Raw genomic sequence first — 25,753 nt, 5'->3', positions numbered from 1 at the left:
CAAAAAAATAAAGCCAACTAGCCTAGTAACAAATCAAACTGTCAATCAATTAAGCTAACTAATATTAGCACTTCAAAAACTAATATATTCTTCACATCAAGTTAAATATGTTATTATTCTAATGATTTTTATGGCATTGAGGAGAGACTATAAAGAAGCAAAATAATTTTTTAGTAAGGCTAAGCTTATCTTTTGAGTCTTCTTTATATTAAGGCACATTTCTTGATTTTCTGAGAATAAACGATCACACCATTCTAAGTTGCACTCCAGATTACTTTCATTAAGATGGAGATGGTTAAAATTTAAGGTTCAATCCATCCTGAAGTCATTATGAAGTGTGAGAGTATACACTTGTGTTTGAGAATGTCTAATCATGCATAAATATCCTGGAGAGAAGAAATCACCAATTTCTCTCTTCCATAAATTAGTAGTCTAAAAACGTTTATTGAAAATACAAAAATCTTTATATTGGGAAAAAAGAGAAAATCACACAAAACAAAGTACTTCATGGCCTCTTTCTTCCCCGAAAAGAACCCAACCCGTACTGTGACTTAAAAAAGAAATTCAATTTCTTGTCTTCCTTTACTGTTTATCATTCAAGGGCACATTTTTAATCTCTTTAGTTTAGCCTTGCCCATTCTTTAAACAACTTCACAGGATTTTAATATCTTTTTATCTAATTGTTACTCTTTTTTCCCAGTCTTTTCTTTTTTTTTTTTCTCCCAGTCTTTTCTTCATAAATCTTACTACCAAGTAACATACAACTTTTCAAAGATCATCATCTTTCTCCTACAAAGATATTATTCTTTAAACATCTCCTTGAAAAAAATAAAAAACTCCTTGAAAGTTACTTCCATAAATGACAGGCTATCATCACTAAATTAAATATCCTAGGAGAAATGTCAGTAAGCTTTAGGTATTATTCAATTTTAAAACAATACTGCAGCATATTTTACCTAAATGGGAATATAATTGATAACATTTTAAGACATTTTTAAAGAATGTATTATTATTCATTGAATTTATAGACAGAAACTCTTCCAGACTAAATTCCATGATTGTAAAATAAATCCCATTATATCCAACTCTAACACTGATAAAATAATTGGCTATAGGCTTACTCAACACATCCAGCCACACCAAAAATTACTTTACCACTGAACAAAATAAATGAATCAACTATTTCCAAACCCTGGACAATAGCAAGAGCAAAACTACAACCCCATATTTCCGGAGAGAATGGAAATACCTAAGATGTACCAACATTCACCCTGGCTCTCTGACTGGGCTAAATTTCCTAAACAGTGAAGAAGATATAAAGGTCAAAGAGAGGAGAGCTCTCACTGAGCTAAGGAAGTAGAGAATCATTAGGAATTCTAGAAAGACTGCTATTTAAAAGGGGAGCCTCACAAGCCCAGGAGAAGTATCCCATGGGTCCTTATTCTACATCTGGGTTCCACATGCCACAGCATGTGGCCTAGTAGAGAACTCCAGGAATGAGAGCATAACACACGGAGGTAACAGAATTCTAGCCCACACAAATGGAAAGTTAACACCCAAACATTTACTTCAGATACCAGAAGAGCCACCTCTTAGAGATAAGGACCAGTCTTGGAGCAGCCTTTCTCAACTGGGGTTCTAGCCATGAGAATTAGACCCTAATCCCCTAAAGAATACACTATGAGTCACCTTCTCTCCCATGCATCTAGAACAGTACTAATATGACAGTCCTTGGAGAACTTAGAAAAAAGTAATTCAAATTATTTTGATGGTTCAGATGAGAAACCCAGAATAAGGATCAATCTAGATTTGCCTTATTAAAGCCTAAAACCAAGCCTTGACAGGAACAAGGAGGGCTGGGAAGACATTGGCTGCCTTTTAGAATAAAATTTAACACTCCTTAAAGGAAAAAAACAAACAATCCAGACATTATCAAATATATCATCCACAATGTCTAGTACTCAATTTACAAAACTCCGTAACATGAGAAAAGACAGAAAAATGTGATACACAAGGAAAAAAAGGAGACTCAACAGAAATAGATCTCAACACGACATAAACATTGAAATTAGCAGACAAAAAAATTAAAGTACCTGTTATTAATGTGTTCAATGATTTAAAGGAAAATACAGAATGAACAGATAGGGAAATCTCAGCAGAAGAAAGGAAACTAAGAAAAATAACCAAGTGGAAATTACAGAAATAAAAAGTAGAACATGAGAAACGAAGCATTCACTGAATATGCTTATCTGCAGATCAAAGAAAGTAAAGACACTCAACTTGTGAATAGAGTAATGGAAACTAACCAAGTTAAATACAAAACATAACAAAAAAAAAAAAAAAATCTAACAGAGCCTGAAGTATAATCTTATGTACACTAACACACGTAAGTGGGATCCCAGAGAGAGAGCAAAACAATGTATCACATACAGAAGAAGAATAACATAAATATGACCGATTCTTCATCAGAAACACTGGAAGTCAGTGGACAATGGAATGACCATTTTAAAACACTGAAAGGAAAAACTGTTAAATCACTTGGCTATCCAGCAAAATATCCTGCAAAAGTGAAGCTGAAATAGAGACCTCAGATAAATCAAAGTTGAGAGAATTTTTCAACAGCAGATCTGCCTTTCAAACCTGTAAGACATTATAAGCATCAAAAAATGGTGGCTAAATACTAAACGTGGCTATGTACTAAAACTAGTTTCCTTTTTCTACTCCATTTCCTTTAAAGATAAAAGACTTTAAAATAAGTTTGACATAAAACTGGGTTATGTAAAAAGTGAAATATACAATAGCACAAAGGCTGAAGGGTAAATGGAATATACTTTTAAGAGTTTATTACTTGTGGAATATGAAGTATAAAGAATGAAATTGTACAAAAGAAAAAATTAAATACAATTTATCTGAGTAACCCAAAAGGCGGCAGCAAACAAGGAGTAAAAAACATAATAAGAGGAAAATATTGAGATGGCAGACGTAAACCCAGTCATATCAATTATTAAAGTAAATGAATTTTAAAGTAAATTACATGGAAATGTACAACAGACATCTCATGCTATTTTTAATCAAAGGTCAACGTAAGAATTCAATTAACATTTTTTCATGCCAGAAATGCAACCTATAACATAATTAAATTAAAAAGTAGAGCATCAGACTGGATAAATTGCTGCAGCGACTGGAAAATAGTGTGGATATTCTTCAAAAAAATAAAACAAAATTATCATGATACACCAATCTTACCTCTGCATCTTTACCTGAAACAAACAAAATTATCTTCTTGAAAAGATATACTATCCCCCTGTTCACTGTAACATTATTTACAAAGCCAAGACAATCTAGTGTCCAGTGACAAATGAATAAAGAAAATATGGCATATAGGTGTGTGTATAGGAATATTAGTGGTAAAGAAATCCTGCCATTTGTAACATCGTGAATTGGCACTGAAAACATTATGCCAAGTGAAATATATCAGAGAAGGACTTATGATATATTATCAATTCGATAAAATATTAAAAGCCAATGCACTCAAAGAACTTCAATATACATTAACTTCAATATATATTAAAAACTGAAAAATAGGGTCACCTGGGTGGCTCAGTCAGTTAAGCATCTGCCATTAGCACAGGTTATGATCTCAGGGTTTTGGGATTGAGCCCTGCGTTGGAGAGCCTCCTTCTCCCTCGCCCTTTGCCCTTCCCCGTCATTCGTGCTTGCTCACTCACTCTCAAAATTTTTTTAAATCTTAAAAAAAAAACAAAAAAAAACGGATAGATATAAACACAGAAACAGACAAATCTGTAATTATGGTTGCAGATGTCAATTCTTCTCTCAGTTAACTGATAGAGAACTAGATAAAACATCCAACAACTAGAGGACACACTCATTTAAAGTGCACCAGGAATACTGACCAAGTATAAAAGATTTTAAAATAAATCTCAGAAAATGGAAATCTTACAGATCGTCTTATTTCACACTCACAATGGAATTAAGGTAGAGGGATCCCTGGGTGGCGCAGCGGTTTGGCGCCTGCCTTTGGCCCAGGGCGCGATCCTGGAGACCCGGGATCGAATCCCACGTCAGGCTCCTGGTGCATGGAGCCTGCTTCTCCCTCTGCCTGTGTCTCTGCCTCTCTCTCTCTCTCTCTGTGACTATCATAAATAAATAAAAATTAAAAAAAAAAAAAAAGAATTAAGGTAGAAAACAGTAAGATATTTACCAATGTCCCAAATATTTGGAAATTAACACACTTCTAAATAACTGACATGTAAAGAAATCACAAGGAAGGGGCACCTGGGTGGCTCAGTGGTTGAGTGTCTGCCTTTGGCTCAGGTCGTGATCCTGGGATCCTGGGATTGAGTCCCGCATCAGGCTCCCCAGAGGGAGCCTGCTTCTCCCTCTGCCTATGTCTCTGCCTCTCTCTCTCTCTGTGTCTCTCATGAATAAATAAATAAAATCTTAAAAAAAAAAAAAAAAAAAAAAGGAAAGGAATCACAAAGAAAACTAGAAAATACTTTTAACTTAATAATGAAAAAACCTCAAAATTTATGAAATGCAACAAAAGCAGTGCTCAGATAAAAATGTATACCTTTGTACGTCTAATTAGAAAAGAAAAAGGGGTTAAAATCAATTTTCCAAATTTTCATCTTAAGAAGAAAAATAGAGAAAATTAAAGGCACAGTAAATAAAAGAAATGAAATGTTAAAGAGTTAAAAAAATAAAAGTCATTCATTAAAAATACTTTTGGAAGTCAAAATACCCTTAGCAAGAAAAAGGAAAAAGAGAGAGAGAGAAGGAAAATATCAATTATCAATCAAAGAGGAAAACATTAAAATTATTAGTAAACAGTATGAAAACTTCATGCCTATAAATTCAGCAGCTTAGCATCAAAACTGACACAAGAAACTGCAAATCTAAATATACCTATAGATATTAAAGAAATGGAATGTATAATCAAATTCTTCCTGCAAAGAAAATTACAGGACCAGATGGTTTCACTGTTGAATTCTATCAAACATTAAAGGAGAAATACCACTAATCTTAAATTTGTTCACATAAAAGAGGGAACATGTTCCAACTCAATTTCTATCCCCACAATAATCCAAAACATTTTAGACAAAGATATTAAAAAAAAACTACAGGAATGCCTGGGTGGCTCAGTGGTTGAGCGTCTGCCTTCAGCTCAGGCCACGGTCCCAGGGTTGTGGGATCAAATCCCGCATCAGGCTCCCCGTGACGAGCCTGCTTCCCCTTTGCCTATGTCTCTGCCTCTCTCTCTCTGTGTCTCAGGAGTAAACAGACAAAATGTTTGAAAAAAACAAAATTACAAGATATTTCTCATAAACAAATATGCAAAAAGCCCTCAGGAAAATACAATAAAATTAAACATACCAAAGGAATAATACAATTTTGGTTCAACATTTGAAAATCAATATAACTGACTAGTCCATTTTTACTTTTTACTCTTCTATACTTTTGCCCAAAGACCTGTGGGAACTGCACCAACCTTAGGAGAGGAATCTAAATAATTTGAGAAAAAGAGTCTAGTGACAAATTTATCATTAATTACTCAGATCAGAAAGCTCCCTAGACAATCAATTTCTAGCCTTCACAGTTTAACATTTTGTTCTCTTTATAAAGATCAACATTAGGAAAAGAACATAAATAATATAAACAATTCTTCATCTTTTGCAGAAACAGAATGACAATTACACTATACAATGGTCCACAGGTAAAGGATCCATACCTAGTCTAGTTCAAGAAAAAATCTTTCATAGTATTCTTTTAATTAATGAAACAAAAAACCCATGGTTGAATAAAGATCTCACCATAAATTAGAAATGCATTACAGCAACATAGTGTGCACTCCAAAAGAATAAAATAGAGAATGCTCATTCTTTCAGACATAATAAAGCACTAACTTGCATCATTGTTGTTAATAGTGTCCCTGACTGTCCAAAAGTTAAGGCAGCATAGGAAATCAATGGTTAGATGAGATAATAAGAATTATTTAACTTAGCGTACTTCTCTTCATGCCTTCCTAGGAAATTCAGAAATACATTGTGTTCAGAAGCCATCCTTAACCCAAAAATTCTAGTACATTTATCTTCCCTCTCCAATATTCAGCTCTTCTTTTATCTTATATTTGGTGGTTTTAGGGGTACTCCCTCAAATCCATTTTAGAAGTGGGCAAGAAAACAAATAATATACTAAAGCTAAGGAGACTGTACTCATATTAGAATTGAGTAATACTGCATTACTTTCTGAGCTATGAAAAGGGAAAGATCTACCCAAAACATAGTAGACAACAAGAATTGACTGAGGTTTACATAAAGTAAAAAAAAAAAAAAAAAACCTAGTAATTTTTGGTCCTTTTCCAATCAACAAATATCATGGGTGTACTTTACCTTAATTTCTATCCTTGCTCTGTGAGGAAAAAGCTGTCCGATCATAGAAAAGTCAGTTCCTACCATGCTGATGGCTAAAAAAAACATATCCGTTTCTGTAAAAATAAAAGATTTACAAAGAATGAAATTAAACTCAATGTTTCAGAGGAAAAAATCTTAGATTAAGTATACATTTTGGGTTAAAAATAAATGAGTACTTAACAGTCTTTAGGAAATATTTAGTGAATTTTATTGCAAAGAACTTCAAGAATTTAAAATATTTCTAAATTTTCATACAGAAATTAATATAAGAAATTTGTATGCTCATACCAAAGCAACTGGAATAAAAAAAAATAAAGATGACAACAACATTCTGCCTTCTGGTCTCAAAGTGTCCTTAAGAAAACTGTCAGTCACAGTCAGTATATTACTGCTTTAATGGAAGCAACCAAGAAGTGCTAATTAGTATGTGTAAAAAAGTAGCTAGAAAAACACACAAGAAACCCAAACAGAATAGGATCAAGGAAGTCAGAGGAAGAAAGCATAGAATCTTTCTTGTTGCCCTCATTATTCTGTTATGTTTTTCCCCCCAAATGAATTATTTTTATAAGAATATGCAATACCAGGGGGCACCTGAGTGGCTCAGTCAGTTAAGCATCTTCCTTCGGTTCAGGTCACGATCCCAGGGTCCTGGGATTGAGCCCTACATCAGGCTTTGCTAGCAGGGAGTCTGCTTCTCCCTCTGACCCTCTCCCCTACTCATGCTTGCTTGCTTGCTTTCTCTCTCTCTCTCTCTCTCTCCCCCTCGAATAAATAAAAACCATAAAAATAATAATCAATACCATTCAATAGGTAGTACAGGCTTTTTTAACAGCCTGGTCTTTATTCTTAAAATTTTTATTATGCCATAAAAGTATAACATTATTGAGAATTAAAAATATTAATTTTCCATAAAATTTTTTTTTTATATAAGGATTTGACAGAGAGGAATACTCCAGCATGACCATAATGCTAATTCTTAAAAAGAGTACTAAGATAAAGCCAGAGATACAGTGTTCCACAGCATTAGGAGAGGGGGTTCCCACTGGAAGGTACCAATAAAATTACCTAAAGAGAAAATAATATGGCTTGCATTTTATTTACCTTAAGAAAATAATTCACTTTATTTCAAATAAATAACCTACACAATTTAAAATGAAATTAGTTACCTTTATTTGACCATGGTTTAGAATAATAGTTTTTCCTAAAGCTCGAATATGTAGTTGTAGAACCACGCTCAAATATGGGGTCATTTTCCTCAACAACACAGGGTCCTTTCGTCCTTAAAACTTCTACAGTTAAACTGAAAGAAACACATTTTTAAATAGCTCTGCACTAAAAACAAGAAAAAAAAATGATATTCGAATAGTTATATTTTGAAATTTACCATGGCAGACTCATATCACAAGTATAATATATATATGAGATATGCATATTTTCTAAGAATCCGCTAATTTTCCCCTAAAAAGTGATTGCCAAGGAATAAAAATAAATGCTAACACTTTCTCAAAATCCTTAACAGCAATATAAAATTTATAAATTATCTTTGGGCCATCAAAAAAATTTTTTGTTTTATTAACTTGGGCATGTCTCCTATATTTAATATATATTTTCATATCATGCTAGACCCAGAAGAATATTAAGAATATAAGCACCTGACATTTATGTTCTATGTTCCTGCACACAAATAAGTTAAATGTTTTTAACTATTTAATGACCAGTATATCATCACAATACAAGAGAAAACACAGAAATAATTACTAATAGGATTGCATTAATGTTTAATCAAAGAACTTTATATTTATAAAAAAGATTTCTTTTTTTATAAGAAAGATATTTTAACCAACTGTAAGACGACTTTCTATCACCCTTTTTTATTTACTTACTTATGATTAATCTTCTTTTTAAAAAAACATACTTTGGACAAACAAATTTCACAATGCCAAATTTGAAAATTTTAATGTTGTAACTGAGAAATGAAACTACAAGGTGATTTAAACTTTGTCATAACAGAAATTATAGAATATTAAACCCATGATTCATTGCATTTTCATTACTTATTTCCAGACAACAAAGTATGGTATTAGTTAATAATATGAAAACATGAATTTTGACTCTGAGACTCAGTCAATTTTTGATACCTATCCATCAGCAGAGGCCAGCATATGATTAGTTCAGTAGTTCATCCCAATTATCGGTAAAGTTAGTAAAACAATGGTGGTTGGTTAATGAATGATAGGTCAAAAGTACAGTCTTCTCATATAAAACATAGCATAAAAACAGCTAAAAATTATAAATGAATCTAACTCACTTTTCCATTTACAACATCCATTAGAAAAATATAAACATCAGTGTCTAAGCAACAATAACTGATGTGGAAACACTCTCTCTGATTAGACAAAGCACATTTATTCTCAGGTTTGAAACCACAATCTGTGTTTGTTTGTTTTAACTTACCTTTCTTCATCCAAAATAATGGATCCATCTTCTGCCACTTTTACTCGAGGAACCAGCAATGGTCCATCATCCACATCATCTTCTGGTACTTCATTATCTGCAGTATCAGGAGTACTCTTACCTTCTTGTCTACCACATGTAAAAGATAGGTTAATTCATATATCCATGACAAGTATTTTCTGAATACTATGAACTTGTGAAATAAATTACTTCAAATCCAATATTCTATTTATTTCCAACTTTCCCTAAAATGTAATCAAAGATCCTACCTGGTAAGGACAGGACTAGAAGAATTTCTCTAATTCTATCCAGGAGCATTTATTAAGAACTCTATATTCTCTTTTGAAAATAGAGAATTGAGCAGCCTGGGTGGCTCAGCGGTTTAGCGCCACCTTCGGCCCAGGGCGTGATCCTGGAGATCTGGGATTGAGTCCGGCATTGCGTTCCCTGCATGGGGCCTGCTTCTGTCTCTGCCTCTCTCTTTCTCACTCTGTGTGTCTCTCATGAATTAATAAAAGAAAAAGAAAAAGAAATAGAGAATTAAATTTTCATTTTTTTAAAATGTTTTTTAAATTTTATTTATTCATGAGAGACAGAGGGGGAGAGCAAGAGAGAGAGAGAGAGACAGAGAAACAGAGAGGCAGAGACACAGGCAGAGGAAGAAGCACACAAGCTCCATGCAGGGAGCCCAATGTGGGACTCGATCCCTAGTCCCCAGGATCACGCCCTGGACTGAAGGTGGTGCTAAACCGCTGAGCCACCCAGGCTGTCTAAATTCTCATTCTTTCTGTCTTAACAGAGTATCAGATAAACCAAACAGATATTGGGAAATTAAAAAAAAAAAAAAAAAAAACCTTACAGTTATAAAGCGTTAGTTTCCAGATCATTTATTAACTCTTCATAACAACCCTTGGGCATTGGTATTTTCAAACACACTTGAGGTCTGCAGTAATAAATAATCTTTGCTCTAGATTACACAACAGTAAAGGCATACCAAGAAGCTAAACACAATTTTCCAAATAATGACTCTGATTCCCAATTACCTTCCATTCAACTACATGGTTTCCTTGGGGTTTCACAGAAGCAAACATAACCTATTAATCTATAAAAATGCAACTAACTGCTAAAGTCTGAGAGTTCTGCTTTAAAACAATATAAGTTCTAAGCAAAATAGCAATCATTACTTAATAACCTTTGAAGTAACAACCAAAAAATCCCAATGTTTCTGGCAATTTTCCATAATCCTTCATCTTGAATTACAAAACTACAATAACTTCCTAGGAAGCCTCTTGGAGACATTTCTTAGTGGTAAGCTAACATTACAGGGCAGTGTGGAAGGCAACAAGAAGCTTATACAAAAAAAATAGATTCTCTAGTGGCATCAAACTATAAAAAGAAAGGTAAAGAAAAGGAAAAAGCAAAATATATAGAAGCTTGTTTGGATAGACACAGAATGGGATAAGAATGATACATTAAACAACTGGTAACATTTGTTGCCTCCATAGAAGAACAAGATGACAGGAAAACAGTTGGAAGATTTTTCTAGGTCTACTTTTGTTCCTTTTGGTTTTTGTACCATTGTATTATTCTAAAACAAAACAAAATCCTTTTTAATACTAAACGCTTTAACTGAAATCATATGACTGGTCATTTCCATATATAATACACGAATAGTGTGGACCTTTCATCTTGATTTAAATCACACATTAACTCTTGTGATTCTATTTAAATATTCCTAGCACATGTAACTTGACTGTAACAAAAAATATCATTTGATTTCATTTTTTAAAAACTCTACCCACCAAAGATTTTATTAAAAAAAACAGTAAGAGGGATCCCTGGGTGGCGCAGCGGTTTGGCACCTGCCTTTGGCCTAGGGCGCGATCCTGGAGACCTGGGATCGAATCCCACGTCGGGCTCCCGGTGCATGGAGCCTGCTTCTCCCTCTGCCTGTGTCTCTGCCTGTCTCTCTCTCTCTCTCTGTGTGACTATCATAAATAAAAAAATAAAAAATAAAAACATTAAAAAAAAAAAAAACAGTAAGATAAAACACTTACTCTCTTGTCTGGACTGGTGTCAATGATTTTTCAGTTTTCTTTTCTTGCTCCAATGAGGAACTAAAAAAAAAAAAAAAAATTCATTTTTAAATATGTAAAAGATTTAATATTTAACATAAAAAATATTTTAAGGTAATTTACATCATGCCTATTCCCATCCAGCAGCAGAAAAAGAAATTTTAACTTACTTTTTATAAAATGATACACCATAACATCATTATTAATGACAGGATGGTCCAGGAGTCAATTTCTTAGTCAAAAACCTTTATCTTCAAGTGTAAATAATATACAACAGCCTAAGTAAGTAATGTTTTTACTCTCCACTCTTTAGTAAAGGGAGGCTCTCCCGGTCCTGAGGCCTAAAGCAACTTATAGGGCTTGTCTCCCAAATCCTAGACATCAAATAACTCAAAACCTAGGTGTTTGGCCCTTCCTTCAATAGGCCAAAGACCTGATAAACCTGAAAAAGGCTAGAGTGAAAACAGGCTACTATTCCTACATCCATCTACAAAACCACCAAACATAACAATGAGACATCTGCTTCTCCAGGCTAACTCTGACTAAAGAAGCTTTGTTCCGGGCCCTTGGGTGGCTCAGTTAGGTGGGCATCTGTCTTCAAATCAGTTCATAATACCAAGGTCCTGGGATTGGGCCCCAAGTTGGGCTCCCTGAACCCGCTTCTCCCCTCCCTCTGCCTGCCGCTCCCCATGTTTGTGTGCACACTGTCAAATAAATAAAATCTTTAAAATTGATTAGTTAAAAAAGCTTTCTTCTTGGAGAATTTGTTAATCAAATGCCACTATAATTAGGAGATAGGACATAAAAATTAGACCATTCCTTTAGAATTGGGTTATATATATAGTATATAAAGAATGGAAACCATAATAGCAATTAGAGAAAAGTTGTTTAGTTGGTCTTACACAGCTTAGAAATATAATGAAACTTATTTTTAACCTCAGAGGTGATGGATACCAACCCAAGAAAGAAGTTACCTGAAATATCACTAAACTTTCTTAAAAAATTCTACCTAGGGCAGCCCGGGTGGATCAGCGGTTTAGCGCCGCCTTCGGCCCAGGGCATGATCCTAGGGACCCGGGATTGAGTCCCACATCGGGCTCCCTGAGAGGGGCCTGCTTCTCCCTATGCCTGTGTCTTTGCCTCTCTCTCTCTCTCTCTCTCTCTCTGCCTCTCTCTCTCTCTCTCTGTGTCTCTCTCATGAATAAATAAATAAAATTAAGAAAAAAATTCTACCTAAAAGAACATGGTATGTGCTATAAATTTTGTCAACACACTTTTAGAAAACACGGAAACTGTACTCTAAAAGTGGTACTTACAACACACTCAAAGAAAGAAAAACAAGTAGAGTTTACTTACGTCATTGGGTTGTTATCTGGCAGGTAATATATGAAATCTCTCATAGTCATTTTTGAACGATCTGGTGGCTTCTGACTTTCATTTATGGCATATTTGTTTTTCCATTGCTTCTAGACACACAAACACAAATGAAGACCTACTTTTATTTTACAAATATAGAAGAAATTCACATGTACTAGAATGTAAGGTATAGCCCACTATTGCATTCATTCCAAGTGATTTGTTATTCCTACCATAATCATTCCTAATTTAAGGAAGAGTTTTCCTAAACTGAATATAAAGAAGTTGTAGCACATCAAGAAACCTTAGAAACTGGGGGATGCCAGGATGGCTCAGTGTTTTAGCACCTGCCTGTGTGCCAGGGCATGATCCTGGAGTCCCGGGATCGAGTCCTGTATTGGGCTCCCTGCATGGAGCTTGCTTCTCCCTCTGCCTATGTCTCTGCCTCTCTCTCTCTGTGTCTCTCATGAAGAAAAAAATAAAATCTTAAAAAAAAAAAGAAAAGAAAAGAAACCTTAAAAACTAAAGTGTCTAGGACTGGATAAAAGCTCATTATATAAAAAAATAATAAAAATAATAATAATAAAATAAATAAAAAGCCCTCATTATATAAAATCACCCTAATGTCTTCTAACTACAATAGTTCACTAAGATTTATAAACATATAGCTTTTGTTGACCCTGTAATGAACTGGATTTCTGTGAATTTTATAAAATTCTTGAAGGAAATGTTTAATTTTTTAATTCCCCAGAACAAATCTACCTAAGCATATTGTATTAACATAGAACATTTTGAAACACTTAGATTTTAGAGGTTATACATTCAAAACCCCTTGATGTTTGATAAAAAGCAAATAACCTCTGTGAAGCTATTTCTGTGTAAAAAGTGACGTCTACTTCACAAATATGATAGAATTAAATAACAAAGTACCTCTTAATTAAAAAGGGCATCCAGGACAGCCCCGGTGGCGCAGCGGTTTAGCACCGCCTGCAGCCCGGGGTGTGATCCTGGAGACCCGAGATCGAGTCCCACATCGGGCTCCTTGCATGGAGCCTGCTTCTCCCTCTTCCTGTGTCTCTGCCTCTCTCTCTGTGTGTGTTTCTCATGAATAAATAAATAAATAAATAAATCTTTTGAAAAATAAATAAATAAATAAAAATAAAAATGGCATCCTATAATAAAGAGCTGACATGTGTTGGATTCTATTTGCCAGACACTAGTCTAAATATGTTTGACATGTATTAAGTCAGCTAATCTTTACAACCCTCCAATAAGATACATACCATCCTCAGTCTTACTTTGCAGATGAAGATACAAAAAAGTTAATTAAATGCACAGGTCACATAGTACAGGATGACTCTAAGATTCAAATCCTAAGTATTTAACTGTAGACTTACATGCTTCACTCTTGGTACCATGTTCTCTCAGAAAAATCCATTCTCAAGGTTAAAAAGAAGATGGACTCTACTATACACATACATGCAAATTCTTCCCGTTTATAATTTCCATATTGTCACCTTAGAAAATACTATGAATTCACGTTGCTCAAGTATACCTATCTTAATTCAAATTAATATAACTCGTGTCACTTAGACATCATGAAAAATCAGATTAAAGGCTTAATTTATAAATATGCTTTGTATGCTTTCCATGTGTCTGTGTGTACAGAACTTCTATCTGTGGCCTTCACCAAAAACAATAAAGATACAGATGAATATATAAAAATTAACATACTAGAGAAATTAAGTCTATTGTGCTTATTAATCAATTAACAAGAGATATTAATTGATTACGTGCCATTAAATGCTATAGATATTTTTCCTCCAAATCATGCCTGACGAACATATAAACGGAATTCTAGCCAAGAAAGTAATTTTTTTTCTCCCTTACCTTCTCTTTTCTCAATTCTTCTTTTAACATTTCTCTTAGTTTCTGGGCTTTATAAATTCGGTATCTGTCTGAACATGGCTGTTTCTCTTTTGTTAAAACAGGATTTGGCTGTGGAACTTCTTGATTAACTGTAGATAAGGGATGAGATTCTGAAGGAACACTGACATCAGGCTTAACCAGAGTAGGAGGACTTGATATTCGCTTTCTTCTCTGTGAAACAGTAGAGGAAGATTTACTGGATTCTTCAACATAATTCTCACTGTCAGTCTTTTCATCACTGTTGAAATTTAAAAAAAAGAAAAAAAAGGGCACCATGGATCTTTAATATTCTAGTTTCAAAAACAAGATGAAAATCTTTTTTTTAATCAAATGAAAACCTAAAACAGTAAAATTTCATTATCAAAAAAATCAGTGACTTGAGATAATAGATTAATGACTACTGCAATAAAAATTGTATTTAGTAAATGTTTTTAACAGATATGTAAATTCTAAAAAGAGACTATTAATCTTTTTTGAACTTCAAGTCCCCTAGGGCAATAGAACATAAAATAGAAATAAGTAATTTCATGCTCGTGTTAACTCCTTCAAGAAAAACAAAAGGCCAAGTTACAAATTAAAGCTTAATCACCCTATTTTGAATCACGAGATAACTGACAATCATTTTTCTAGAAAGTTTATACTGACATCCCCCTGAACGGATCTAAATTACTGAAATTTTACTCTATCAACCTGAGATCAGTCAAACCAAATATACAAAACTTCAAACTTCTAAAATATCTCTACTGCAGTATTTGAGAATATACATTTAGCTACATTAATCAAGCCAAACATTGTCTGAGGCAGAAATCATTTATCTTTGGTTGGGCATAACTACTCACACTGCTATCAAACTCCACTTAAAAACAATACTCAGTCACTCCAAATTACATATTAGGTATGTAGCTCAGATTGGATATACATATTTCAAAAATAGCCTGAAAACGGGATCTCTGGGTGGCTCAGCAGTTTAGCGCCTGCCTTGGGCCCAGGGCGTGACCCTGCCTTGGGCCCAGGGCGAGACCCTCCCAGGATGGAGTCTCACGTGGGGCTCCCGGCATGGAGCCTGCTTCTCCCTCTACCTGTGTCTCTGCCTCTCTCCCTCTCTCTCTCTCATGAATAAATAAAATCTTTGAAAACAAAAAGGCCTGAAAGCAAATTAAGTCAAAGAGATAATTAGATAAGAATTAAAAGCAGTCTACATTTTTCATGTTATGATTAGTTTTACATAACAATGGAAAATGCCTAAAACTATAGAATAAACTTTCCAAGAAATTTCCTTTTGAAACTCCACCCCCCCCACCGTAATCTCTGCACTCAATGTAGGACCCAAACTTAGAACCCCAAGTTCAGGAGTCTCATGCTCTTCCTACTAAACCAGCCAGGCACCCAAAGAAATCTCCAATTTAAATTCTTATCTCAGCCTTTATAACCTGATCCTTGCATCATGTGCCATTTCACTCAATTTCATTGAAACTTTTTTTTTTTCATTGAAACTTTAAGGACAAAACTTACACTCTGTTTTTACCACTTACATTTACAACTGCAAACACACACACACACACACACACACACACACACAAAACACCATACTAAACAACCAAAAAAAAAAAAATCAAAAGTACTCCATAAATGCCCACTGTCAAAAACCAAATATCCTCAACCTCAAATGTCTCAACTACAGAACCTCAATAATTCATTAAATTACAATCATGACACACTAATGTGTAATTAACAGGATCTCTGCCAACTTTATTAACATGACTAATACCTGTATTTCCTTTTTTAGAAGTTTTGAAAGAAATATTCATGTAAGAAACCTGGAAATCTCTAAAGCATCACTAAGCTAGCAAAATAACACCCCGTACCCAGCACCAGTTTAGGCGAACAGAGGAAGATTGGACAAAAAGGAAGGAATAAAATCTTCACCTTCCTGTCAGAGCATACAGAGAATTTACACCATCTCATTGTCATTTAATAGGGTCAGGTTTTATTGTTCTCCTCACATATATATTATAGAAAGAGAGGCTATTAATAGCCCAACATGTCTTAACTTTAATTACTTTGTTAATCACTACCATCACATTTACTTTAAACAATTAATTTTTTGTACACAACTATTCTGCAAGGTCCTACACAAGACAGCTTGTCAGGTTTTTCCTAAAACTCCACGACAACTCTCCAAAGCAGGTAATGTTACCTCCATTTTAACAGGTAAATAAATCCTGCCTGGTCACGTCTAGTAAATGGTTAAATAAAGAAAAAACAAAAACACCCTGAATCCAAATGTGGTCCTGGCACATGTTTTTTCCCTTCAGAAACCATGGCCACTCTAAAGGGGCAGGCCCTCAAACCAAAGCAAGGAACAAGGGGCAGCCCGGGTGGCTCAGCAGTTGAGCACCTGCCTTCAGCCCAGGGGTGACCCCGGAGTCCGGGATTGAGACCCACGACGGGCTCCCTGTAGGGAGCCTGCTTCTCCCTCCTCCTGTGTCTCTGCCTCTCTCTCCGTGTCTCTCATGAATAAATAAATTTTTTTAAGGATTTATTTATTCATTTATGATAGACATAAAGAAAGAGGGATCCCTGGGTGGCGCAGCGGTTTGGCGCCTGCCTTTGGCCCAGGGCGCGATCCTGGAGACCCGGGATCGAATCCCACATCAGGCTTCCGGTGCATGGAGCCTGCTTCTCCCTCTGCCTGTGTCTCTGCCTCTCTCTCTCTCTCTGTGTGTGACTATCATAAATTAAAAAAAAAAAAAAAAAAAAAATTAAAAAAAAAGAAAGAGAGAAGCAGAGACACAGGAGGAAGGAGAAGCAGGCTCCATGCCAGGAGCCCGACGAGGGACTCGATCCCGGGACTCCAGGATCGCGCCCTGGGCCAAAGGCAGGGGCTAAACCGCTGAGCCACCCAGGGATCCCCGAATAAATAAATCTTAAAGAAAGAAAAAAAAAAAAGGGATCCCTGGGTGGCGCAGCGATTTGACGCCTGCCTTTGGCCCATGGCGCGATCCTGGAGACCCGGGTTCGAATCCCACGTCGGGCTCCCGGTGCATGGAGCCTGCTTCTGCCTATGTCTCTGCCTCTCTCTCTCTCCTTCTGTGACTATCATAAATAAATAAAAATTTAAAAAAAAAAAAAAAGGTGAGGGCAGCCCGGGTGGCTCAGCGGTTTAGCACTGCCTTGAGCCCAGGGCCTGATGCTGGAGACCCAGGACTGAGTCCCGCGTCAGGCCCCCTGCATGGAGCCTGCTTCTCCCTCTGCCTGTGTCTCTGCCTCTCTCTCTGTGTGTGTCTCTCATGAATAAATAAATAAAATCTTTTTTTAAAAAAAGTGAAAATCCATATCCTGGGACACCCGGGTGGCCCAGCGGTTGAGCACCTGCCTTCGGCCCAGGGCGTGACCCCGGGATCCCGGGATGGAGTCCCACATCGGGCTCCCCTCAGAGAGCCTGCTTCTCCCTCTGCCTGTCTCTCACTAAAAAATAAATAACATCTTAAAAAAAAAAAAAAAGCAAGGAACATCTCCCTTCAACGGCCACAAACCAGCAGAACCGAAGTCACACTGGTCTTTTAGGGTGAAATCAGTGTTTTCAAATTTGTTGGAACTACAGCTCCTCGCCGAGGACTCCAGCGGAAGAGAAACGACGGGAAGGCCGCCCGGGCCGTGCCATGAACGACAGCACGTGTGGGCACCTTGAGCTTCCAAGTCGTCCCCTCCGGATCTCCCACCGCTGCGGAGGACGCGGGCCCCTCCCGACCACACAGCCCACGCCTTGCGGACGGAGCCACAAACTGCAGCTCGCGGCGGGCGCCCAGGGCCTCCCGGGCGCGGGTGCCGGCGGCGGAGTCCTCCACCGCGCAGCCTGCGGTCGGCTCTCGCGGGTCGGCCCCGCCGTGGTGGGCCCCTCCGCGCGCGCTTACCTGCTCCGGGGGGCCTCCGCCCGGGGCTCGCTCCCCCCGCAGGCGGCCGCCGGCACATCCGTGGACTCCGCGGGCTTCGGGGAAGGGACCGCCGCCGGGGCCTGGGGCCCGGGGGCCTCCGGCCTGCGGTGCTCGGTGGGGGCGGTGGAAGCCCTGGCGCCTGCGGCAGGCCTGACATTCGGCTTCACGCTAAGGCGTGCCCTGCGGAACATGGCGGAGCCAGGGGGCCCGGGGAGGCGGCCCCGCGGCCGCTCTCAGCCCCGAGCCCCGGCCGCTGCCCGGGGAAGGGATTAAGAGCTACGCCCTCTCCACGCGGCCACGCACCAGCCCCGCGGGCAGCTACCGCAGCTTCGCACCCCCGCCGCCGCCGCCTTCCTCCCGCCGCCGCCTCTTCTTCATGACCCTGCCACACTGAGAGCTAAGTCTCCGCCGTACCTCGCTTCCCCGCCCTCGAGGGGGCGCCGGAACTGATGACGCCATCAGCCAGCGCCGCATGAGGACGTCAGACGCACGGTTCCCGGAGCCATGGTAACTGTCAAGCTACAGGGGCCCCAGCAAACCGGAAATGGGGCCGCGCGGCGAAGCGTCCCTCCGTCCCACCCCCGCCGCAGGAATCCCTGCGAGTTATTGGCGGGGGCGCAGAGAGGGAGGGAGTCCTGCAAGCCGCTGGGCCCAAAGCGTAAGGAGACCAGTGCAATCAGGGGGCGCCCGCCTGCTCAGCCAGAGAAGCGTGGGACTCTTGATCCGGGGGTCGTGAGTTCAGGCCCACGCCGGGGGGCGGGGAGGTGTTAGAGTACTGTAAAAAAATTTTTTTGACTTTACAAAAATAAGGTCTGGCAGAGTAGCGCCTGTTCACCAGCACATCCCCAGAACTTAGAAACTCCGGAGTAGGGACGCTTGGGGGGCTGCCTTGCGCCCAGGGCCTGATCCTGGAGTGGGGGGGGGGTCTTGCATGGGGCCCCCTGCATGGAGCCTGCTCCTCCCTCTGCCTGTGTCTCTGCCTCTCTCTCTCATGAATAAATAAATAAAATCGAAAAAAAAGAAAAAGATATTCTAAAGTGAGTAGAACATAGATGACAAATTCAGGTGTGAAGGAACTGGTAAGTGACCTCCTCCAAGAGGAACACGTCGTGGGAGGAAGACCATTCACTTTGTACCTTTGTTTACTTTTTACTGTACCTGTTCAGAAATTATTATAGCTAAAAGTATATAGTTATGTAGTAAATTAACATAAGTATTCCCTAATCTGCTTCGGGAGATGGCAGTGGAGCCATAAGCAAGGCGTTCTGGGTTGGGGAGGGAAAAAGAGTACAACAAAAGAACAAGACAACTTAAGAATTTATTAAATGCTATGAAAGAAACGTAAAGGATAGTATCACAGAGATTAAGGGAAGGCTGGCTTGCTTTTAGTAGGATGGTTAGGGAAGGTTTCTATAAGGAGAGGAAAAATGGCCGTAGATGAGGTCGGTTTTACACAGTATGGATGGGCCAGTTCTCAAACCGGCTATATAAATCCCCTGACTCATTGCAGCAGACAGGTCTGACTTCTTTCTTGGAAAGACAAGTTTTGTTTTGTTTTTTTTGAAGGACAAGATTTTACAAGAATATCCTGTTAATAACAAAATGTCAAAGGAATCTAATCCTTTATTAATTAATCCTTGCTATGTCATCAAGACAGGAGAAAGAGAGACAAGGGCTTTTCAAAGTTTAAATAACAAGGATGAAAGCATAGGAGAGAGAAGAGATTCCTCTAAGACTGGAAAGAAAATAGAGGTCTCTGGATTCTGTGGGCTCCCTCCGGTACCCTGAGGGAGTGAACAGGACTTCAGATGCTTTTAAAGAAGTTCAACAACTAGACAAAGGAACCCCCTACTGAAGATGTCTCAGGAATCCTGGAGCCACCGGCAGGACCACGGGGCTTTGTACGGTATATTCTGATGATGCATTGTCTTTCCCCAAACATTCCGATTTCACCTGACACTCTAGGGCATTCCCACAATTCTATACCTAAGGCAGTGGACAATGACAAAGATTTAACTTCTCATTAGTATCAGGATGGGAACAAAGTCGGATTTCATTTTATTATTGAACTATAAAGTCAGGCACACCTGGGTGGCTCAGTTGGTTAAGCGACAGCCTCTTGACTTTGGTTCCAGTCATGGCCTCTGGGTCATTAGGTCCAGCCCGGAATGGAGGCTCTGCACTCAGCTTAGAGTCCACCTATCCTTTCTCCCTCTGCACATTCACTCTCTACCCACCCCACCCTCTGTCTCAAATAAACAAAATCCTTTAAAATAAAGTCCTAAGATATTTCTTACACTCCCAAGTTTGTGGAGTAAGTTCATAATGGCATCACAGTAACTTCAAAAGTCTTCAGTTTTCTCTGGCAGACAATCCCAACTTTTCTTGTGTACATCAGCTGTATCCTTAACAACTTGCAGTGTATTTTCAGCCATAAAAAAAAAACCCTCAATTAGACTGGACATTAAGACCACATACAGAAGCAAGAACGCTGCCACTCCTCTTCCAATCCCACATTCCCTTCCCATCACACAGCCCGAGCACAGAGACAGTAACCTAAAACTCCCAAAGTCGTGTCGACCGTGACAAAGGCCCTGGGATCAAATGGGAAAATGAGCAGATTCAAGAGTCCGTCGTAAATCTGAATCTCCCTTGTACGAGTCCCTGCCTGTTAGGTCGCTCGCTCTTAGTCTCAGGGTCTCCATCTCCTCCGTAAAATGAGAACAATGAGGTCTACCTTACAGGCTTGGTGTAGGAATAGCGTAAGAAAACGTGTCAAGAGCCACACAGCTGCCTGCTGCAGAGTCCCCCTCAATCTGTCCTGCCCCCTTCCCGCTCTTCCCGCTTCTGCAAGGCATACTCGAGAGAAAGGTAACGTCCGCCGTCGAACCCTTAGATACAGCTGCACTTAGTGTGGTTTCTGTCGTTAGCAAACAAATGAGGGCTGGCCAGGCACCAGCGCTCGGCCCGCAGCGGGTGACGTCCGCGGACGCCCGGCCCGCCTTCCAGGGAGCGCCCCGGATGCGGACTCGTCTCGCCGCGAGCCTGCAGGTCCCAGCCCCAGCTCCGCGGCGGAGGCTGCCCCGCCTCCCCGCGGCGCACGCGCAGTCGCTCTACCTGCTCGCGGGAGGCGGGGCCACGGACGGTGGGGGGCGGGGCCACGGGCGGCGCGGGGAGCGGAGCCCGGCGGAGGGGCGGGGCGGGTTCCGCGTTCCCGGGCGGCGGGTGTGGACGGCCGCTGAGCGTGTCTGGAGGCGGTTGCTCTCGCGCGGAGCTCTCTCCCCGGCGGGGCCGCCGTCGGCATGGCCCGTGAGTGTGCGGGCGGGGAGGGCGGCGGGGAGCGTCCGCGGAGGAAGCCTCGCTGCGGGGCTGGCGGGGCGCGGGGGCCGGGACTGGCGGGGGCCGGGGAGGGGGACCCTGTCCTCCGTCCGCCGGGGACCGGGACGCTTAGCCTCGGCCGCGCCTCCGACGTGGGCCGCCGCTGCCGGGGTGCGAGCGTCCGCGGTAGAGAGCCGCTCCCGGGAGGGGGGGCTAGAGGACCGCGGCCCCCGGAGGGGCCTTAAGGACGGGAAGCCCCGACGGAGCCCGCTCCCTGGTTCTTTTGTTTGTCCCTTTCAGTCCGTCCCTCCTTCCCGTCCACGCGTTTCAAAAAGGTAGAGCTGCGGACGCCCGGGGGGCTCCGCGGTGGAGCGTCTGCCCTCGGCCCAGGGCGTGACCCCGGGGTCCCGGGATCGAGTCCCGCGTCGGGCTCCCTGCACGGAGCCTGCTTCTCCCTCTGCCTGGGTCTCTGCTTCTCTCGCTGTCTCATGAATAAATAAAATCTTAAAACAAAAACAGACCAAAAAAAAAAACTAGAGCTTAGTTTGATGCAGCGAGCCGTGTGGACCGAGGAGCGGAATGCCCGTTGTGCTTACAGCCCGAGAGCACGCCGCCCGGTGGGATAACTCGCCTTAGGCGTCCACCCCACGGGCGCATCTGCTCGACAGCTACAAACTTCAGATGCGTTTTTAAACGAGTGGTTTTTTGTTTTTTAAAAAAATCTTATTTATTTTCTTATGAGAGAGAGAGAGAGGCAGAGGGAGATGCAAGCTCCATGCAGGGAGCCCGATGCGGGACTCGATCCTAGGGCCAAAGGCAGACGCTGAACCGCTGGGCTACCCAGGGATCTCCTAAAGTACGAGCGGCCTAACGGGATTAGTGTGGAGTTTTGAGATGGGAAAATTAGAGCAGGACTGTTTGACTTTTGTAGGAGGAAACCAGCGAGAACTCGCCCGCCAGAAAAACATGAAGAAATCCCAGGAAATTAGCAAGGGAAAAAGAAAAGAAGATAGCTTGACCACCTCTCAGAGAAAGCAGAGGTAAGTGAGTGACACTAATGGGATTTTCAAGTCACTGAAGCTGTCATTTTGGAGAATGGAAAGAAATGTTTTTTCTTCCCCCCGCCCCCTTGGTAGAACTAGTCTTAGCCTGCATAGAGGGGTAGACAGTGGAACGTCAGTGAGGCGCATGCCAGAATTATGTAGCCTTCCCGAACCACGGGTGAAAAATTGCCAGCTCTCAAGCTATAGTCTTTCTTTCTTTTTTTTTTTTTTTTAAGATTTTATTTATTTATTCATAGAGAAACAGGCAGAGGGAGAAGCAGGCATCATACAGAGAGCCTGATGTGGGACTCCATCCAGGGTCTTCAGGATCATGCCCTGGGCTGCAGGCGTCGCTAAACCACCGCACAACGGGGGCTGCCCTAGACTTTTTTCTTTAAGATTTTATTTTTTTATTCGTGAGAGACACAGAGGGAAAGACAGAGGGAGAAGCAGGCTCACTATGCAGAGCCCGATGCAGGACTCAATTCTGGGACCACTAAGCCACCCTGGCGTCCCTCAAACTATAGTCTTGAGGAGAATCTCATGCTGATTCATCACTACAACCCTAAGAACTTCATTTAGCAAAATAGCCGAATGCCTTGCCTATGGAGGGCACTTGTTCAGTGCTAGGGATACAGTGTTTTCAAAGTGGACACCCTACCCAAACTGGTGAAGATGACTGGTTGACTCAATCATAGGGATAAAGGTTCTGAGGAAAACACTTAGCTATCTTGTCTTCCGAAGATCCATTGTGTTAGAGAAAAATGCAGGTGCACAGCCTTGATATATGATTACTTGTGAGAAATAATACAAAACTGCTACAGAAATACTTTGGGAGTATAGCTTGAATTTTTTCAATGCATATTTATAAACAAGTTTAATTTTATTCTAAAATCTAATTTTGTCTATGTACAACTTGGAGGTCACTTGAAGAATTGACCAGACATGCTTCAGTGGGGCTTCTCGGTTGTCTGCGAGCCTGCGTATTAGAACCACCTGGGAAACCCTGAGGGCTACTCAAGCCTGTGCCTTAAATCCATTTCTGGTTTAATTGGTCTGGGGCTGAGCATAACAGGTGCTCTAGGTATATCTTATTGTGCCTAAGTTAAACCTGCCTTTAGAAAAAGCTCCTCAGGTGATGCTGATGGGCACCTATAGTTAAGAATCATCGTTTAGAGGTGCGTGGCTAGCTCAATTAGTGGAGCATGCAACTCTTGACGCCTGACTTCAAGCCCCACATTGGGTTAATGATCACCTCTCTTTCTATGTTAAAGTGATGAGGTTTGCCTTCAATTTCTGTTTACCCACACTGGAGTAAAAATGAGCGTGGTACAAATCAATGAACATGAAATTTTTAATGGAGAACCCTAGTCCATCTTGGCTCAGTAATAGTCCCTGTTAAAAGGATATCCACAGGTTAGAAAGCTCTGTGCTGGCTACTCTACATGTATTGTCTCTCTTGTTATCCTGAAAAGCAGCCTTAGCCTCAATGTATAGAATAGGAAGGTGAGGCTCTGAACTTCAATAACATTGCTAAGAGTACAGCAAGCACAACAGAGCTCCATTTCAAACAGAAAAATAGCTATCACTATTTTCCATGATACTTAATTTCTTTGTAGTCTTGTTTTTCCTTCATTCTCTTTGCTATTGGCTTTACAGAAATGTCTACTGTCATGGACAGAGCTACTCACCCTGAATTAAAATCTTAAACTAAATCTGTGTGATAATAGGGAAGAGCTTGAACTTTGAAATTGGACAAGGGCAGCCCCAGTGGCTCGTGGAGGTTTAGCGCAGCCTTCAGCCCAGGGTGTGATCCTGGAGACCCAGGATGGAGTCCCGTGGCGCGCTTCCTGCATGGAGCCTGCTTCTCCCTCTGCCTGTGTCTCTGCCTCTCTCTCTCTTTGTGTCTCTCATGAATAAATAAGTAAAATCTTAGGAGGGAGGGAGGGAGGGAGGGAGGGAGGAGGAAGGAAGGAAGGAAGGAAGGAATTGGACAGACTTGAATTTTATGTGATTTGAGGCAAATTATTTAGCTCTAAGCTTTTAGTTTTTTGTTTTTTTTAATCCGAATCAGGAGAATAACAACAATTGCTATAGGACTTAATCCAGAGCCAGCAAAGTGGCACATAGTGGGGACTGGTTACAAAGTCATTTCATGTATTTTTTAAAATAAGGATTTCCTGGACCATCTAGCCCAGGTAGTCTGGTTGTAGTTCACAGTTAATATGATATATGGAGGTTCAGCTAGAGACACAAAAGGTTAAGGAAATGCCCTAATATCTTTTGTTTTTTAGTGTAACCCATTTTTAAATCATTTGCTATCAGGCTTTTAGGTTTGCTGTGAGGCAATTCAGTTTCTTACAGCGATATCCTAACGTTGGGTACCATTTTGGATATCTATGAGACTTAAATGCTTCTTCTATGAGACTTAAATGCTTCTTCTTTCAGGGAAAAATAGAGAACATTAACTTTGTTGACAACCAGGAGTAATTGCCATTATTTCTGTAGATAGCTACCTAATGTCAGATGTATATATTGATAGCTATTTTACAAAACAACACAAATAAGTACTGTTCTGATTTTGAAATGTTCTTATTTGCCCAAGAATGTGGTAGCAATAGAGATGGTTTTCAAAATAAGATGTGGCTTCAGAGCCCTTCTATTCCTTGCTTTCCCATTCTGTTGCCATGAAAACAAAGACATGACTCTTTTATATCTTTTAATTTGTTTTTTAATATGCTTAATGGGTTATGTATAGAAAACAAGTGACAACATATAACCAATTTCTTTATAACAACCTAACAGCCCTTTTCCCCCATTTTAGGGACTCTGAGATAATGCAACAAAAGCAGAAGGCAGCTAATGAGAAGAAGTCTATGCAGACAAGAGAAAAATGATGACTATGGAAAAACCTGGGTGCTACTGCCAACTAGGTGTATCATAGGCTCTAAGGTCAAAATTTTGTGGAGCGAACAATCATATGTTATATCCTTACAAAACTATTTTAGACTTTACCTTTCAGCCTGACTTAGTGTAATGTTTCATAACCATTCTTCAAATAATAAAACACTAACTGTGCATGTGACATATTGGTGAATGTTGTTTTTTTTAATCAGTGAGCATTTATATAATTTAATAGAGAAGTAATCTGATGAGATAATAGAATCTCCTATAAATCTAGAATCTTTGTCATAAACTTTGTTAAAGTAAAT

The 25,753-nt window shown here is 40.0% G+C and overlaps 2 protein-coding genes across 3 annotated transcripts in view; one reads left to right on the top strand and one right to left on the bottom strand.

Moving 5' to 3' along the window:
* BDP1 (B double prime 1, subunit of RNA polymerase III transcription initiation factor IIIB) overlaps positions 1-18,613 on the bottom strand; it is an 89,926-nt gene extending 71,313 nt beyond the window's left edge. For both annotated transcript variants that reach the window (XM_041766694.1, XM_041766695.1), the window contains exons 1-7: positions 18,160-18,613; positions 14,207-14,483; positions 12,317-12,426; positions 10,943-11,002; positions 8,886-9,014; positions 7,598-7,731; positions 6,411-6,505 (exon numbers count right to left, since the gene is read on the bottom strand). In XM_041766694.1, the coding sequence (XP_041622628.1) occupies positions 6,411-6,505; positions 7,598-7,731; positions 8,886-9,014; positions 10,943-11,002; positions 12,317-12,426; positions 14,207-14,483; positions 18,160-18,371 (1,017 nt within the window). In that variant the 5' untranslated portion in view covers positions 18,372-18,613. The remainder of the gene's footprint in view (positions 1-6,410; positions 6,506-7,597; positions 7,732-8,885; positions 9,015-10,942; positions 11,003-12,316; positions 12,427-14,206; positions 14,484-18,159) is intronic.
* Positions 18,614-21,337: 2,724 nt separating this feature from the next.
* On the top strand, positions 21,338-25,626 carry LOC121497530 (small EDRK-rich factor 1). The gene is made up of 3 exons (XM_041767255.1): positions 21,338-21,489; positions 22,430-22,538; positions 25,366-25,626. Exons 1-3 carry the CDS (start codon positions 21,483-21,485, stop codon positions 25,436-25,438), a joined length of 189 nt encoding a protein of 62 aa, XP_041623189.1. The 5' UTR covers positions 21,338-21,482; the 3' UTR covers positions 25,439-25,626.
* Positions 25,627-25,753: the final 127 nt, after the last annotated feature.

Source organism: Vulpes lagopus, chromosome 8 (assembly GCF_018345385.1).
Source record: "Vulpes lagopus strain Blue_001 chromosome 8, ASM1834538v1, whole genome shotgun sequence".
Lineage (NCBI taxonomy): Eukaryota > Metazoa > Chordata > Mammalia > Carnivora > Canidae > Vulpes > Vulpes lagopus.
The sequence above is the reverse complement of the archived record's forward strand: the minus strand, read 5'-3'. Positions and strand labels throughout refer to the sequence as shown.

Excerpts from the sequence above, each read along its gene's own strand:
- LOC121497530 (XM_041767255.1), top strand. Across the intron at positions 22,539-25,365 it reads ACCTCTCAGAGAAAGCAGAG|GGACTCTGAGATAATGCAAC; the intron begins GTAAGTGAGTGA and ends CCCCCATTTTAG.